This window comes from Colobus angolensis, unplaced genomic scaffold (assembly GCF_000951035.1).
Source record: "Colobus angolensis palliatus isolate OR3802 unplaced genomic scaffold, Cang.pa_1.0 Scaffold256, whole genome shotgun sequence".
Classification (NCBI taxonomy): domain Eukaryota; kingdom Metazoa; phylum Chordata; class Mammalia; order Primates; family Cercopithecidae; genus Colobus; species Colobus angolensis.
In genome coordinates, this window is record NW_012115777.1 from 2217065 (window position 1) to 2233176 (window position 16112).

General features: G+C 33.9%; 1 protein-coding gene across 5 annotated transcripts in view; it reads right to left on the reverse strand.

The window, feature by feature from the left end:
- The window catches only part of PPP1R12A (protein phosphatase 1, regulatory subunit 12A), a 170749-nt gene that overhangs the window by 21643 nt on the left and 132994 nt on the right, over window positions 1-16112 (reverse strand). For 4 of the 5 annotated variants that reach the window (XM_011946957.1, XM_011946955.1, XM_011946958.1 and 1 more), the window contains 10 exons: window positions 15394-15609; window positions 14089-14183; window positions 12864-12968; window positions 11799-11966; window positions 11225-11401; window positions 5556-5646; window positions 4329-4529; window positions 3879-4047; window positions 2720-2841; window positions 340-405 (listed from right to left, as the gene is read on the reverse strand). In XM_011946957.1, coding sequence (XP_011802347.1) covers window positions 340-405; window positions 2720-2841; window positions 3879-4047; window positions 4329-4529; window positions 5556-5646; window positions 11225-11401; window positions 11799-11966; window positions 12864-12968; window positions 14089-14183; window positions 15394-15609 — 1410 coding nt within the window. The remainder of the gene's footprint in view (window positions 1-339; window positions 406-2719; window positions 2842-3878; window positions 4048-4328; window positions 4530-5555; window positions 5647-11224; window positions 11402-11798; window positions 11967-12863; window positions 12969-14088; window positions 14184-15393; window positions 15610-16112) is intronic. The other variant, XM_011946959.1, reaches the window with a different exon arrangement.

Below are 16112 nucleotides of genomic sequence, written 5' to 3' on the forward strand. Positions count from 1 at the left end.
CTTTTTTTGCTTTTTCTTTTAACTCCGAAGGTTAAATGACATACAATAAATTACATGCACTTAGAGTATACAATTTGGTGAGTTTTGGCAGTTCTATATATCCATAAAACCACCGCTAGGATCAAGACCCAGAACATTTTCATCACCTCCAAAACATTATTTTGTGACCCTTCCCAGTCCTTTTAATCCTGATCCCCAGGCAAACACTGATATTGCATACCTGGCATGTAGGTAGAGTATGCAATAACTGTTTTGCATGAATAAATATAATAAAACACAATTTAAAAGGATTATTAAAAAATATGAATACTTCTCAATACAAAAAGTAATGGTATTTACCTGAGTTTCTTTCTTATTGGATCCCTCTTCTGCGTCTGATTGTTGTTCTTGTTCATTTTCATCACTCTAAAAATAGATTGCCAATTTATTTTAGGAAATTTTACTAATAATTTCTTTTTTTTTTTTTTGAGACGGAGTCTTGCTCTGTCGCCCGGGCTGGAGGGCAGTGGCCGGATCTCAGCTCACTGCAAGCTCCGCCTCCCGGGTTCACGCCATTCTCCTGCCTCAGCCTCCCAAGTGGCTGGGATTACAGGCGCCCGCCACCTTGCCCGGCTAGGTTTTTTTGTATTTTTTAGTAGAGACGGTTAGCCAGGATGGTCTCGATCTCCTGACCTCGTGATCCGCCCGTCTTGGCCTCCCAAAGTGCTGGGATTACAGGCTTGAGCCACCGCGTCCGGCCAATTTTACTAATAATTTCAAAAATTATTTTTTAAAATAATTTTTGAGAGTCCTCTCTCAGAATATACATTGAGACATTTGTCGATAAAATGAGACGTCTAGGATTTTCTTCTAAATAATATGGGAGTTGGGGGATAGGGTGGGAATTTACCTGAAAAAATGAATACTTGGGGTAGGGCTCCTCACACTATTCTGTTACTTCTATAAAGTATATGTTTAACTTTTCTATATTAAAAATCAAAAGAAAAATAGAAAACTATTTTTTGATTTCCCCATCTGCTCTTCCTTTGTCATTTATGTATGATTTTCCTTCTCTTTTTAAACTTTTAAAAATAGACATATGCACTCTTGATTCATCAAGTCGAATATATATTTTGTCCACAGCATGGACAATGCGAAGATATTAAAACTCTTAAACTCCATTTAATACTTTCCTATATCTTTGTGCTATTGTTTTCATATGCCTTAGCTCTTTATATATTTTAAGCTGCATATGACAATGTTATTTGTGGTACATTTAATTAATTAATTAGTAATTAAGTAAAATGAAAATGGACTAAAATACTGCAATTAAAAAAAGTTCAGAAAAAAGTTGACCTAAATATGTTTATAAAAAAAACACAAATAAATTGAAAATAACGGAAAATAAATATTATACAAAGATAATCAAAGAAAGCTTTTCAAAAAAGCAGAATTTAAGGTAAGATACAATATTAAGAGATAAAGAGGAACATACAGTGAGAGATGGGTCAGTTTAACAGGAAGACAGCTGATTCCATGTTTGCAGTGAAAGAATAGATAGTTAGAAATTTTCTTTAAAAAAATATTTTTATAACAATAGAAGTTAAATGTACTGCTACATACAATAGCACAGATATATTTTATAAACATAACACTGAGTTATAAAATTTATAGTTCTAGTCAAGTGCTCTTCAAAAACAGGCATAGTTAACTACGGTGTTAGAAATCAGGATACTAGTTAACTTTGAAAATGAGGATAATAGGGATTGAGAGGGAGAACATGGGGGCAATCTACACTGCTGCTTTTATTCATCATTCTGAGTGGTGATTACATAGATATGTTCCCATTGTGCTAATCCATTAAGCTATACATGTATGAGTTATATTTCTGAACATGCCATACTTCAATAAAAGGTTTATTTTTTAGAAAATGGACACAAAATCAGTGAATAGCAATGTCAGGCCTACATTCAAGGATCAGGAAAAAAAACACTACTTTTTACAAGACTGTTGTAATTTGATAAGCAAAGCACTGTTTCTATTTAGCATGCCTTGAGATGGAAGTAATCTGTAATGTAGATCTTATAATGGTATTTATGAAAATGAAATTTAAATAGACTCTTTAGATATTCTTAAAAGATGTTTTTACAAGTAAAGGAGCAGTTTAGCTATCATAAAATAATCAATACATGCACTCTGAGCTTCAGATATTATTATTTCTATTCCATAATTAGGTCAGAACTACTCCTTTTAAGTAGTACCAACAATCTAAGTAGTTAACCATCCTTAAAAATAACTTTTCTTATTTAACAACTCATCTCAGAAAACACAGTGATGATTTAAGAAATATATAATCTAAGGCATATAAGAAATTATTAGTATGTACTTCTGGACACATTAAGAATACCACTGCTGGGTGCGGTGGCTCACGCCTGTAATCCCAGCACTTTGGGAGGCCGAGGTGCACAGATCATGAGGTCAGGAGATCGAGACCATCCTGGCTAACACAGTGAAACCCCGCCTCTACTAAAAAATACAAAAAATTAGCCGGGCATGGTGGAGTACACCTGTAGTCCCAACTACTCGGGAAGCTGAGGCAGGAGAATGGTGTGAATCCGGGAGGCAGAGCTTGCAGTAAGCCAAGATCACGCAACTGCATGCCAGCCGGGGTGACAGAGCAAGACTCCGTTTCAAAAAAAAAAAGAATACTATCAAATAATGTATTTTAATAGATTCTCACATCTTGTGTCCAAAATGAAACTCCTGTAGATCTTCTTTTCTCTCTTGGTCGCCGTCGTTCTCTAATTGATTTAGATTGTGATTTATCTTCTCCTTCTTTTTCCTCTTCTCTTTTTTCTCCCTCTGTTAAGGATTGCAATAAACCACAATATAGCAATATATCTTGACAATATTTTGCAAGGTAATTGTAAAAACAATGGGTAAAATGGGCCAGGGGACTATCCAGGGGAATGGAAGATAGGCAGCTGCTACTGCTTAGCTCCAGCCAATTGTTGAGAATTCAGACCCAGTGTTGCCAGATCTGCCAACTTTTCAAGAAATGACAAAAATCTGAAGTTTGAAGTGAGTATCTCTAATATTAAATGTTGGTTCAACATTTTTACAAACACGATGCAGGCCTCACATATAGCAGCTTAAAGAACTGAAACATCTCAATGATCAATATAAGAAAATATATAGTTGGAAATTGGGAATAAACTTTATTTTCTGGTGTTTATTCTACATTATTACTGATATTATCATGACTAATACTGTAAGATTTAGGCTTTAAAATATAAAATGCCTATAATTAAAAGTAATTTTATTTAGTACTTATCTCTCATTTAAAGCAGGAATTACTCAGAATTTAAACAGAAAGTTTATATAAAATAATAGGAAATGGTAATAATGAGTATCAATATGCCAATATATAGTTGAGAGAAACGTATTTTTCAAGAAATAAGCATAAAAGATGTGTTTTAGTGAGATCATTACATGTATTTAGTAATTTCAGTTTACAACAATTTCACAAAAACCATTTCAATGATATGATCTACACAGTAGGCAAGAAATAGCTTGAAGCATCAGAAAAGTACTACAGTAATAAATTGCTTCTAGAAATAGTCACCCACCAGTTCTATATTAACTTTTCTTTACAGGTGGACATGAAGATTTTTGTGAAATATTAGGTTATAAAAATATTAATATCAACTGCAGGCCATATTATTTTCTATTTCTGTTTTCTACTTTTCTCATTCTCAACCTTCATATTCTTTCTGTTTAGGTTCAATGAATCACAAGTTAGGATGCTGTTCCTTTTCTGTTGAATTACTATTTAGGAAACCCTAATCCAAGGGATTATATGAAGAAAGCAAAGTGTTTTCAAAATTTGCTATTCTTACCTCTTTCATTTTCTTTTGTTATTCCTCTGGGGTAAACAGAAGTTATGCCTACAAGACTATTTGGCCTGTTTAGTTGACTTGAAGGAGAGAGTGAACTGCTCATAGTAGAAAGTGAAGAGGATGGAGTGGCTGAACTTGAAGTTGATACTGGCCTATAACGCTGGTAAGTCTGTGAAACATTAAGATCAAAACCATTTGAAACACTAAACACAATTAAAAACATATAAAATACTTAAAACTTCATTTCAAAGAAAAAGTAGTGTTCTAATCATACCAAAGTAATTCAAATTTCCAGCTAAAATCCTTTACAGTATTTTGTATATGGTTTGTTGGTATATAAATCTCTTGTATGTTGAGGATCATAAGGACTATTCATACCATTTGACTTAAAAGTGTTTTTTAAGTCATATACTGTTATACTTATCATATATCATACTGATATACTGTTACCTCATCATATGTTCTGGAGTATTTTTGTTTATATTCATCTTCTCTAGATGTTTCTGACTCCTTCTTTTCTTCTTGTTTCTCTTTATCTTGTTTTTCTTTTTCCTCTTTTTCTTTTTCTTCATTTTCTTGTTCTCTGGTTCGGGTAGGACGATTTCTTCCTATTGTTTTCTCAGCTTCTTGAAGATCAGTTAATGTCACTCCCTGCACACACAAAAAGATCAATATAATTATGAGATGCATTAAAGCTTGTTCAAAGGAATATTTTAGAAATAGATATATCACATACAAATGCATTAAAAGTCAAATATGCATGTTTAGAATTGGTTTGCAAATGGAAACAGCAAGTTACATTCGTTCTATGAAGAATCACCATTAGCAAGCACAATGATAGGTACTGGATACTCTATGCATATAAATGTTTCCCACAAGTTCAAAGTAGGGAAGAGTAGCCAATATATATACTGTTTGTATATTATATTATAAATATTTATATTTATATATGTCTCTCTGTGTGTGTATATATATGTGTGTATATATCTATATATACATGCATGACAATTGCTAAGGCTTAAAAGAGATTTCGATAAATTTTTCAAGATTTGACCTTGAAGAACAGGTTAGATTTCAAGAAGTGAAAAGTACAGGCAGAAAAAGTATATTAAGGCCCTAGCAAATAGTTCAGCTTGAAAGCTAAGTAATGGTAAGGATAGACAGCTGAATCTGGACTGTGGACCTTCCTAACTGTGGAAAAGTAGAAAGACACAAAAGTATGCATCATATATAGCATAATTAGAATGGCAAAATGGGGGTAAGGAGATCACCAGCCTGAATGACATTTTTTTCATACTTGCACATTAGCTGTTAAATATACCTAATATAAGAGCCTATTCTCTGCCCACAACTTCCAAATATTCACAGAACTTTTAAATAGTTATTAGACATCATATATGATTATTCTAACCAAATACCATGTGCCACACACTGTATTAGGAATAAGGATAAAATACTCAAAAAGACACAAAGGCATACGCTAATTAGATGAAATAGTAACCATACAAAAGGCTATGAGTAACCTTTACCTTTTGAGGATTTACTCACACTATATACTGACATCAATATTTTCACAACAAAGTGAGAAAGAGAAAGGTAACTTGTTTTACGTGTGTGTGTATATATGTTTTATATGCTACTTATGTAAGTTTTATGTATTAATTACATTAACTATACCTGTGTTGATCTTCTAGATTGTCTTGCTTGTCTAGATCTTGCTTTTCTTTGGGATTCAGACTCTTCATCCCTAACAGGAGTGAGGTATGATCTACAGTAATAGATTAAAAAAACCATTAGTTGTAAATGTAGTAACTGTGAATGGAAATATCTATCACTGTATATGAATAAAACATACAGGTTTAGTACTTTAATAAGTTTTAAGGAAAAGTCTCCAGAAAATGGTCTTTGAAATTCAATAATGCAATTCGATAATTTCTTTTGAGATTGGAACTAGTTATATTTTAATAATTATATCTTAACATCACATTTTAACTTCCTAACTACATTTTTAAAAACAATGTAATTTAATTTTAAGATGAAACCACATTTTTAAAAAGGATTTAGAGAACTGAAGATTATCTTCTGCCTCCTTCTACCCCCTCCACCACCTCTGAGACAGCAAGACCAATCCCTCCTCTTCCTCCTCAATGTGAGGACGAAGAGAATTCTGACGTTTGTGATGACCCACTTCCACTTAATTAGTAAATATATTTTTCTTCCTTATGAGTATCTTAACATTCCTTTCTCTAGCTTACTTTATAGTAAGAATAGAGTATATATGTAACATACAATATATGTGCTAATCAACCGCTTATGTTATTGGTAAGGCTTGCAGTCAATGGTAGCCTATTAATTTAGATTTGGGGGATTCAAAAGTTACATGCAAATTTTTGACTGCACAGGGAGTCAGCACTCCTAACTCTTGCAATGTTCAAGGGTCAACTGCATCTCTATCTTCTATGCTGTTTAAATTTATGAAGTTTATTCCATGTATCCCCCTCTTAAAACCCCAGGCAACAATCTAGTGAGTTTTCTTTATTCAAATGCTGCCTTTTTTTTTTTTTTTTTTGAGACGGAGTCTCACTCTGTGGCCCAGGCTGGAGTGCTGGGGCATGATATCGGCTCACTGCAAGCTCCGCCTTCCAGGTTCACGCCATTCTCCTGCCGCAGCCTCCCGAGTAGCTGGGACTACAGGCTCCCGCCACCACGCCCAGCTATTTTTTTTGTATTTTGAGTAGAGAAGGGGTTTCACCCTGTTAGCTAGGATGGTCTCGATCTCCTGACCTCGTGATCCGCCCACCTCGGCCTCCCAAAGTGCTGGGATAACAGGCGTGAGTCACCGCGCCAGCTCAAATGCTACTTTTAAAAAAGGCTCTTTCTTGGCTGGGCGCGGTGGCTCACACGCCTGTAATCCCAGTACTTTGGGAGGCCGAGGCAGGTGGATCACCTGAAGTCAGGAGTTCGAGACCAGCCTGACCAACATGGAGAAACCCCATCTCTACTAAAAATACAAAAGTAGCCGGGCTTGGTGGTGCATGCCTGTAATCCCAGCTACTCAGGAGGCTGAGGCAGGAGAACTACTTGAACCCGGGAGGTGGAGGTTATGGTAAGCTGAGATTGTGCCATTGTATTCCAGCCTGGGCAACTAGAGAAAAACTCTGTCTCAAAAAAACACTTTCTTTTGTTAGCTTTAGCATTCTTCTCAATGTGTAATTCATTTTTTTAGCCTAACACTATTCATACAATCATAATAAACCTCTGAATTTACTGTGGGTTTTATGCCTTTTCTCTGTGTCCTTTAAAGCTCTCAGTTCAGCAAGTATAGCACATCTTCAAACATCCTTAGAATCATCTACCATTTTTTCAAAACTTTTGAGAGCCCTCATTCCTTTTATATATATAAGGAAATCATATTTCTTTCTACAACCCTGAAATTTTTGGTAACTGCTTCTCTAAAACTAGAATACATGATACTATGCTTAGCATTCACCTCCTTAGATAATTAACCCTAAGATGACCAGGTAATTTCTCACGCAAGATCTTAGTTGCCTCAATTTCATCAATTAACTCTTACTTATTGCTTAAAATTAGTTCCGAGAACTGGTTCTTCTTGCTGTTTCTACATAATTACATTTGTAGCTAAGTCAAGAAATTCACAAGATGGAGTTTTACTTGAATGGGACATCCAATAAACTTATATTAAGATGAAAATTCCATCACTATTATACTTTGACTTTAATTTTATTTAGATATAAGAGATATTATGTTTTTATAACTATTATAGTGAGTTTCCTGGGACAAGTAATTCAAAAGGAATAAGAGAATAACTAATAATCTTGTTATTAAAATTTAAGAACATTAATTCTGGGATATAAGAGGGGCTTGGGCTTGTTACAAAAAATGGTTGTATAAATTAGGGAAATGCTACATATTCTAACCTTCTCTAGGAAAATCACAATAACATATTAAAAGGTCTGTGATATAATGAGAAATGTAACCTGTATTAACTTGGCTTAACTCAGTATTTCCCAAGACCATTTAAATAGAGAATCCTCCACCCCGACCCATTTTGTGGTATATCCAGTAAATATAGAAGTGCTCCCAAGAACATCAGCCTGAAAAATGTCCAATGGCTATTTTTTCCATTCATTCATTTAATTTAAGTATGTACCTACTGGCCCTATGCAATTTATTACCTTTCAGACTTCTACCAAATGAAGAGAAGAAAAAATAAAAGGAGATTAAACTTAAATGTGATAGTTAATCTGGTTAAACAAAGTTTATAGCAGACTGTGTATAGTAACTCATGCCTGTATTCCAGCACATTAGGAGGTCAAGGTGGGAAGACTGCCTGAGGCCAGGAGTTTGAGACCAGCCTAGGCAACATAGTGAGACTCCATCTCTACAAAAATTTTAAAAATTAGCTGGGTGTGATGGCACACCTGTAGTCCCAGCTACTCAGGAGGCTGAGGTGAGAGGATCCCTTGAACCCAGGAGGTCATGGCTGCGGAAGCTATCATCACACAACCACACACAGCCTGGGTGACCGAGATCCTCTCTTGGAAAAAAAAAAAAAGTTCACAGCAAGACAGGGTGCATGTTATCACTTTAGTATTTCATGAGCTGCTCTAAAACTAAACATGAACGTGAACTACTGTCAGATTTGACTACAGTCAAATGTTTCATATTTAGTTTATAACAGAGAAACTTGCATTAACACTTGGCTCTTTTTTATTACCATGGCAAATAGTACTATCCAATGAACCTGGATTCCTTTTCAATAGTTTCAAATTGCCACAAAAGTCAATAAATCTATCATACCTGGTTTCACATATGAAGGTTAGGGGGATAAAAGTTACTAATTGAAAGACTTATAAAATCTGCACCTGCAGATAATTTTAATTTCCCATGTGACATTCATCCCAAATTAGCATAAAAATATAGCTTATCAATTTGTAATATAAACACATTTCCTTTATTTGATAATTACCATCAAATATTCAGTTCATTTCTCCTCCTTTGGGGTACCTATCTAGAGCAGACCTCTAAGAATACGACATACAGAAGAAAAATAATTTATATATTTTATGTACTTTTAATTGCAAAGAGCTGATCATTAAAAGATGGTAGAATATACCTACCAAATCCCATTGTTGCCTTTATCATTGCTATATCACACTGACCTACTGCATCTCTTTCTTAGAACTATACAGCGTATATAATTTTATTCCTTAGATGCTTACCATTTTCTGAGCAACCCAAAGAGTATACCTGTGTTGACTTTTTTTGTTGTTGTTGTTTTAGCCACAGTATATTCTCAAATCACCATATACACATTTTTAAGGCAAATTTTAAATCACATACATTTCAGAACCATTGATGAAATTTAAACAAAAGACAAACAGAAGAGGCCAACAATGTATTCAAGATTGCAAACAATTATTTCACATGGAACAAAACACAAACACTGATATCACTGCAAACATCACTGAAACAAGGTAAGACAAAAAACCTCTATAATATAGACCACAAAAAATGTCACCAGACACATTTATTTCTTACGCAATTAGAATATGTTGTGTTTAAAAATATATCCAAGTGTTTAATTTTCAATCTTCAATGTCTTCCATTAAAACTAGGACTAATTCTAAAAGTCAAAACTCAATTCTCTTCACAGAATAAACAATCTGTGGATTAATCATCATAATTTGTTCTGAAACAATTGATAATTCTGGGGAGACATTTATTAGGTTTTGTCACTGGAGAAATTTTCAAAAGCACTGAATGCTAGAGATAGAAAAGATTCTAGAGGTTAAAAATATAAATCAAACACCTCATTTGACAGAAGAGATTCTGACTCAAAGATAATTCTAACCTTAAGAATCAAGGCAGAGTAAGGAGTTAAGAAACCAAGAATTTCTGATCCTTCTTCCTTTCAACAACCCCTCCCAACCCCACCAACAAAAAGTAAACACCTCAAACTTATTTAAGTTTGATTAAATGATGGATACTAATTTCTGTTGGCTCTATGGTCTTACTGAGAGCACTACAACAACCTAAAACTGACTTAAGTTTATAGGAAAAAAGGGAAGAATAATTAAAATATAATATGACCTATACTGGTACTCAAATCACAAACTACCACTTGCAGTGGCATTATAAAAGTACCACTAAATTTCATCATAGAAGTACAAACAAAACCTAAATATAGACAAAAAGTAAATATACAATGATAGAAGAAAAAGTTAACACTAACTTATTACTTTTCACATATTCAAACACAAACATTACTGTGAGGCCATTACTACTACAGGCCAGGCACTTCACTTGGCAACAGAGAAAAAAAACTCTGTATGTAACTACTACATGACAGAAATAAATCAAAGTTAATCTGGTATTTTAGTAAAAAAAAATTAGTTATATAATTTAATTTTGCAAGAATAAAATATAAAAATAAGGCTGACATTTGGTTTCTTAAGGTTTTCTTTTTTTTTTTCAAGAGGAAAAAAAAGCTAGGAACTATGCATAATATAGCAGAAATAACTGAACTAATTTTCCTGCAATCTTGGGGCGAGCCTCAGCCCTCACACCAATAAACCATACAAAAGTAAAATAGTCACCTATTATCTCTGGGTCTGTTTCCTTCGGTAAAGCAAGGAAATCCCAAAAGATAGTTAGTAAGCTCCTTTGTACATCTATGATTCCATGCCAATAGGCGGCAACAGAAAGTGAGCAATGTTTTAAAAATATTTAAGTCTACAAAATACATTCAAACTCTTTGAAAAAAATCTAAATAGTAAGTGCTTTCTATGTATCAGAGACAAAACTAAATGAATGTATTCAACACACTTAAAATTATCTGGCTTACACTTATGCACAGAAGTCTTTCCTTACCAAGAGAATCTTCACATAAAATTCTCAAAATCAACAGGAACAAAACAGTTCAACATTCTTCAAATTTCTTAATGGAAGAAACAATGAAAATAATGATAAAACCTGTTTTTGTCATGTTGCATTTAATTTTCCGTGTGCTGTGTGTTCAGTTCTTCATCAAAAAAAATTTTTTGAAATAAAACCACTTTAGAAACTAAAATGTTTAAGTAAGAAAACAACTGTCTTGCTCACTGACTTTAAACAAAAAAATACTACTTCTGTCAGAGATGGATCACAAAGCCTAAATACAAATAATTGCTAGTTGTATTTAATTCTGAGCTGACAGGGTATTTCATTTATTACTCTACTGGAGAGATGGTCATCAACCTCACGAGATCTTTTTCAAAACAAAAAAACAACCTTGATCACTGGGCAAGATATATCACAGCAGTACTGTTATGACCTTTACACACCTGCGTCTCTCCCTGACCTCTGTTGTGGAGGAGACAGTGCCAGCAGTAGTTGTAGTCAGGGTTGTGGTAGAAGCTGCAGCATTTACAACAGTTGGAGCAACAGGAATGGTCACTGCCGTAGGAACACTGTCCTTTTCTTTTTCAGTACTATCCTCAGCCCACAAACGATTTGAGGTACTATAGCATCATAAGCAGCAACACAAAAAAGAGAAAAGGAAAACAGCTAAACAATGAAAGCACTTTCTAGCAGCTGAAAACACATGACTACAGGGATGGATTTTTTTTAAAACGCAAGGTGAGACATCCTTAAATTATGAACCAAAAAGCTCTCCCAGAGTTGTCAGAGAGAGAAATTTACATTTTAAGCAGTCTAATTCAAGGAAAGTTCATTGTTCAGGAACTTAAATTTTCCCCCAGACATGCATAATTGCCTCATGTTGAACCAATTTTTGTTTGCGAATAAATTTAACAAGATAAATGAGAAAATCCAGAGCCCCACAATCTTCTAAACAAAAACGCATGCACATACATAAGCACACAGTAGACCTGAGCACAAAATGTATCTGTGACTTACCTGCTTTGTGTGCCTGCTGAGGAAGAACCCGTTGTAATCTTTGTAGTAGTGCTTGTGCTGGAAAGCAGGCTTTTCTGAAGCCCAGCTGCAGAGGTAACTGTTGGTGTTGATGTGGTGCTTGGAACACTAGAACTAATCAAATCATCTTGTCTTCTACCAAAGGAGCAACTAAACAAAAGAGTCATATCTATATAGGATGTGTTTGTATGTGTATTCTAGAGTTAATGTCTATACATTATACAAATTACAAGGCTAGAAAAAAATTAAAAACTGTGTTCCTAAATACACCACCAGCTCCAGCACCAAGAGTTGCATCTACGACTTGCTAGAGTTTAGACAATTTCACTAATTTGGTAGTGTATCATTTTAGTGCCTCCTCCCAACTTTCTCAGCAAGACAATGATCTGATATTTCACATTTCTGAAACTATTCCACACCATATGGTCATGCCAGGCTGAGCCTGAAAAACACACTTTGGTTTTGTATTACCCACGGAAAACAAGACGTTGACATTTTTTGAAGAAAATTATTTCAGCAATGGGTCAGATACCTTGGAAGTAACCAATGCCTACATGCAACTTGTTTACATCTTACTCTTCTTTTTGGTTGCTTTTAGTAAAGAAATTGTTTATAGAGCTTTTTTCCTTCTTCAACATGATATTACCAACATTCCAATTGAAAGCATTTCCATAGCTCTGAGTTCTAGGGCAAGGCAAATCTTTCCAGATCAACAATGACAACTAGATCAATTAAGACACTGGCCTGTTTAAGTTGTTCTAGTCAAGGAGTTCCTTCTAAAGGAGTTCCTTTTAAATATGTAACAATCTAAAAAACATTTCATAATATTTGAAGCTTAATTATATACTAGAAAAGCATAAGAACAAATTATCACCCATCTTTAAATATATATCCTGTGTTTAGAGTAAGTTTTAAACAACAAAAACTCATAATATTTAATAAAAACACGTATTTGTTTAAAATGATGTTAAACTGAGGGCTCCAAACAAATTGCCTCATATTTTTATAAATGAATACGTAAAAACCACTTAAGAATAATATTATTACCTTTTATGATAAGTTGATCCTTCATTAATTGAGCTATTTTTTTTAAGATCATCTTCCCATTTTCTCCTTGTATATGAACTACTTGTTCGCAAACTTGAAGAATCTCTGTTAAAAGAACACCCTTCAGATTCTGGTAGATAATTTTAAAATGGGATTAAAAAGGCTGTACACCAGTAAATATTAATATAAGCTGAAACTAGCAAAAACCTTTGGGAGGACACTTGGGAATATTTATCAAGAAGATAAAATAATTTCAGTACTAAGATTATACCCTAAGGTATAATTTTTCCCCTAAGTATAGGGGGAAAATTCAGATATTTACAGAAATATACTTTTTGATCACAAAATATAAAGTAGGGGAGATGCTTACTTTAACTGCAGAAGATCTACTTTATAGTATAGTACGTGCCAATAAAAAACAACACTTATTAAAATATATATTAACATAAAAGACTGCTTATGAGATCTCAGGGGAAAAAAATCAAAAGCTGGACATCATAACATGATTACAAGTATATTAAAAAGTTCTTGGCCAGCCACGGTGGCTCACGCCTGTAACCCAGCACTTTGAGAGGCCGAGGCGGGTGGATCACAAGGTCAGGAGTTCAAGACCAGCCAGGCCAAGATGGTGAAACCCCGTCTCTATGAAAAATATAAAAAGTAGCCGGGCATTGTGGCAGGTGCCTGTAACCCCAGCTACTTGAGAGACTGAGGCAGAGAACTGCTTGAACCCGAGAGGTGGAGGTTGCAGTGAACCGAGATTGCGCCACTGCACTCCAGCATGAGCGAGAGTGAGACTCTGTCTCAAAAAAAAAAAAAAAAAAAAAAAAAATTCAAATTCTATAAGCTGAAAAATAGGAAGAAACAAACTAAAATATTTAAACAAAAATATTTAAAACAAACTAAAATGATTAAGTCAGGGCTTTCCTTCCCTTCTTCTTTCCCCTTTCCTAAATGTTCCAAATATTTAGAAAACTTAGTTTGTGACCTATCTCCTCCCACTTTCCCCTCACTCTGTTCCAGCCACAACTTCTTTGCTATTTCATGAACATACTAAGTCTGCACCTCCTCAGGACTATGTAGTTGGTAATTTCTCCTTCAGGAATACCCTCCATCTCTTCCCACAATACATATCCACACATAATTACAATGCTCATTATTAACTCTCATGCTAGATAATAAAGATTTTATAGTGAATGCCTAAAGCAAATAAAAATAAACTCACCTGTTTTCTTTCTCTTCAATGTCAGATGTACTGGCTAGTCGTCTTGGTATTGTAGGTGCAACATATGCAAGCCTAGTTCCTTTACTATCTTTCTCCTACACAACAGAGAAACAAATAAGTAAAAATTAATTTGTGTACTGACTATAGACAATGCTAAAAGTATTAAGAAAAGGTTATTCAATAATGTATAATTACATACCTTAGTTTATAGTATTTCAACAATTCCTAAACTCTAAAATTAATGTCAATCAATAATCAGTCTGTTCAAACTAGTTTTCTTTCTCTTTTAGTCGAGAATCAGATAACATTTTAACTAAGAAAGGAAAAAAATTCCTCCCCATTTTAATGACTTTTTCTAAAACTTCTATAGCAGATTAAAGTAATACTGTGTCATAAGCTGAAATATCTTTATTTCTTCCACAGAAATAAAGTTTCAAATATGGTTCACTGAGAGGTCTCAAGCATTTATATTATACAAGCTATTCAGAACCTTGATAATCAGTGCTCTCAAACACATCAAAATAGTCAAAACAAATATTATTTACATTGTATTTATCCAAATATGGCTAAGAGTGTGTAGTGACAACGACACTCTGATACATTCCTAGTAAGCTGGCATAAAATACCTGGAAACCAATTGCACAATAAATTGAGAAAAAAGCAAAAATATTAGAATTACTTGATGAGAAATTTCATCTGAATTTCTGATACAAGGAAACACTTCTAAGTAGAGAAAGAAAACTGCATGGGCAAAAAATAGTCCAAGCGCTGAATATGCTGTAGAAATAAATACTAGTATTGAATAAACTGTGGTACATCCTAAATAATGCAATATTAATACTGCCTATCAAAATAGTTATTAAATTTACTCATTAAGACAAAGTCGCTTGTAATACGGTAGATGAAAAATCTGTTTTTTTTTTTCAGATACTGAATGTAACTTATGAGTATACTAACATTCTAGAATAAATGTATTCCTATGTTTTTTAAACTTCAGAAAGCTTCTTAAATCATAATAAACAAAATAAGCCTGCTCCTTAATACAGTTCTATTATAAATTCTCAAGTAAGATAATAGATTCCTTTAACTGAGTATAGTCCCATAATTCATGTTTTAGGCAAATACATCTGATCTTTCCAGTACGTATAATTCTGTATAAATTACATTTGTCTTATGTAATTCATTAAGGTTAATTAACTTGATACCTAGATCTAAAGATAACCAGCAGACAATCTACTAGATTTAATGTTCCTGGAAAAGAAATCGTAAGAGTTTTCACAGAAACCAGGCTGTGAAATAGATTACCTTTTCTTTATTATCCAAAGAGGAGGAAAGTCTGGGACTTGAAGCTGAACGTGTAACACCTGCAGTATCTTTTTCTTTCTGACCCTCTTTAGATGCTGTGATTTCAGCAAGTGCACCATAGCTGCCCGTCTTTCTAAGTCCTAACCTCCAAGTTGCAGGAGACTCATCTTTTCTCTCTTCTTCTTTGGGAGAAATTTTTGTAGCTGTGGTTGGAAACTGTGTTTATTTTATTTTTTAAGGAAAAGAAAAAAGAATTTTTAAAGCTGATCAGTCCTTAAATTGGAAACAATAAGTTTACAGATAATATATTTAAAATTATGGTTTACAGTTTCAGGATAAAACACTTTCACTAAATAGGTTAATGTCTTAGTAAAAAATGTAAAGATCTAAAAATTTTAAAGAAATAGACTACCTTCCCAGGGGTTAGACTTAAGAAAACACACTACACACTTTATATCACACAGAAAAATTATAATGCAAATACAGAAAACAAAAATGAGCACACCGTAAGGACTTAAAACCATGCATCTTTGAAACCAATTTATATTAAACTTGTTATGTTGTAACCTAATATAAATTCTTGCACATAGAAATGCCTCACCATAGACTTTTCACCCTTATTGGGCACAAGAACAATGCCAGTTTTGCGCAAGCCCTGCCTCCATGATGCAGGATCTACTGATTCCACCACAGGCATGATAGGAGCAATGAAATCATAC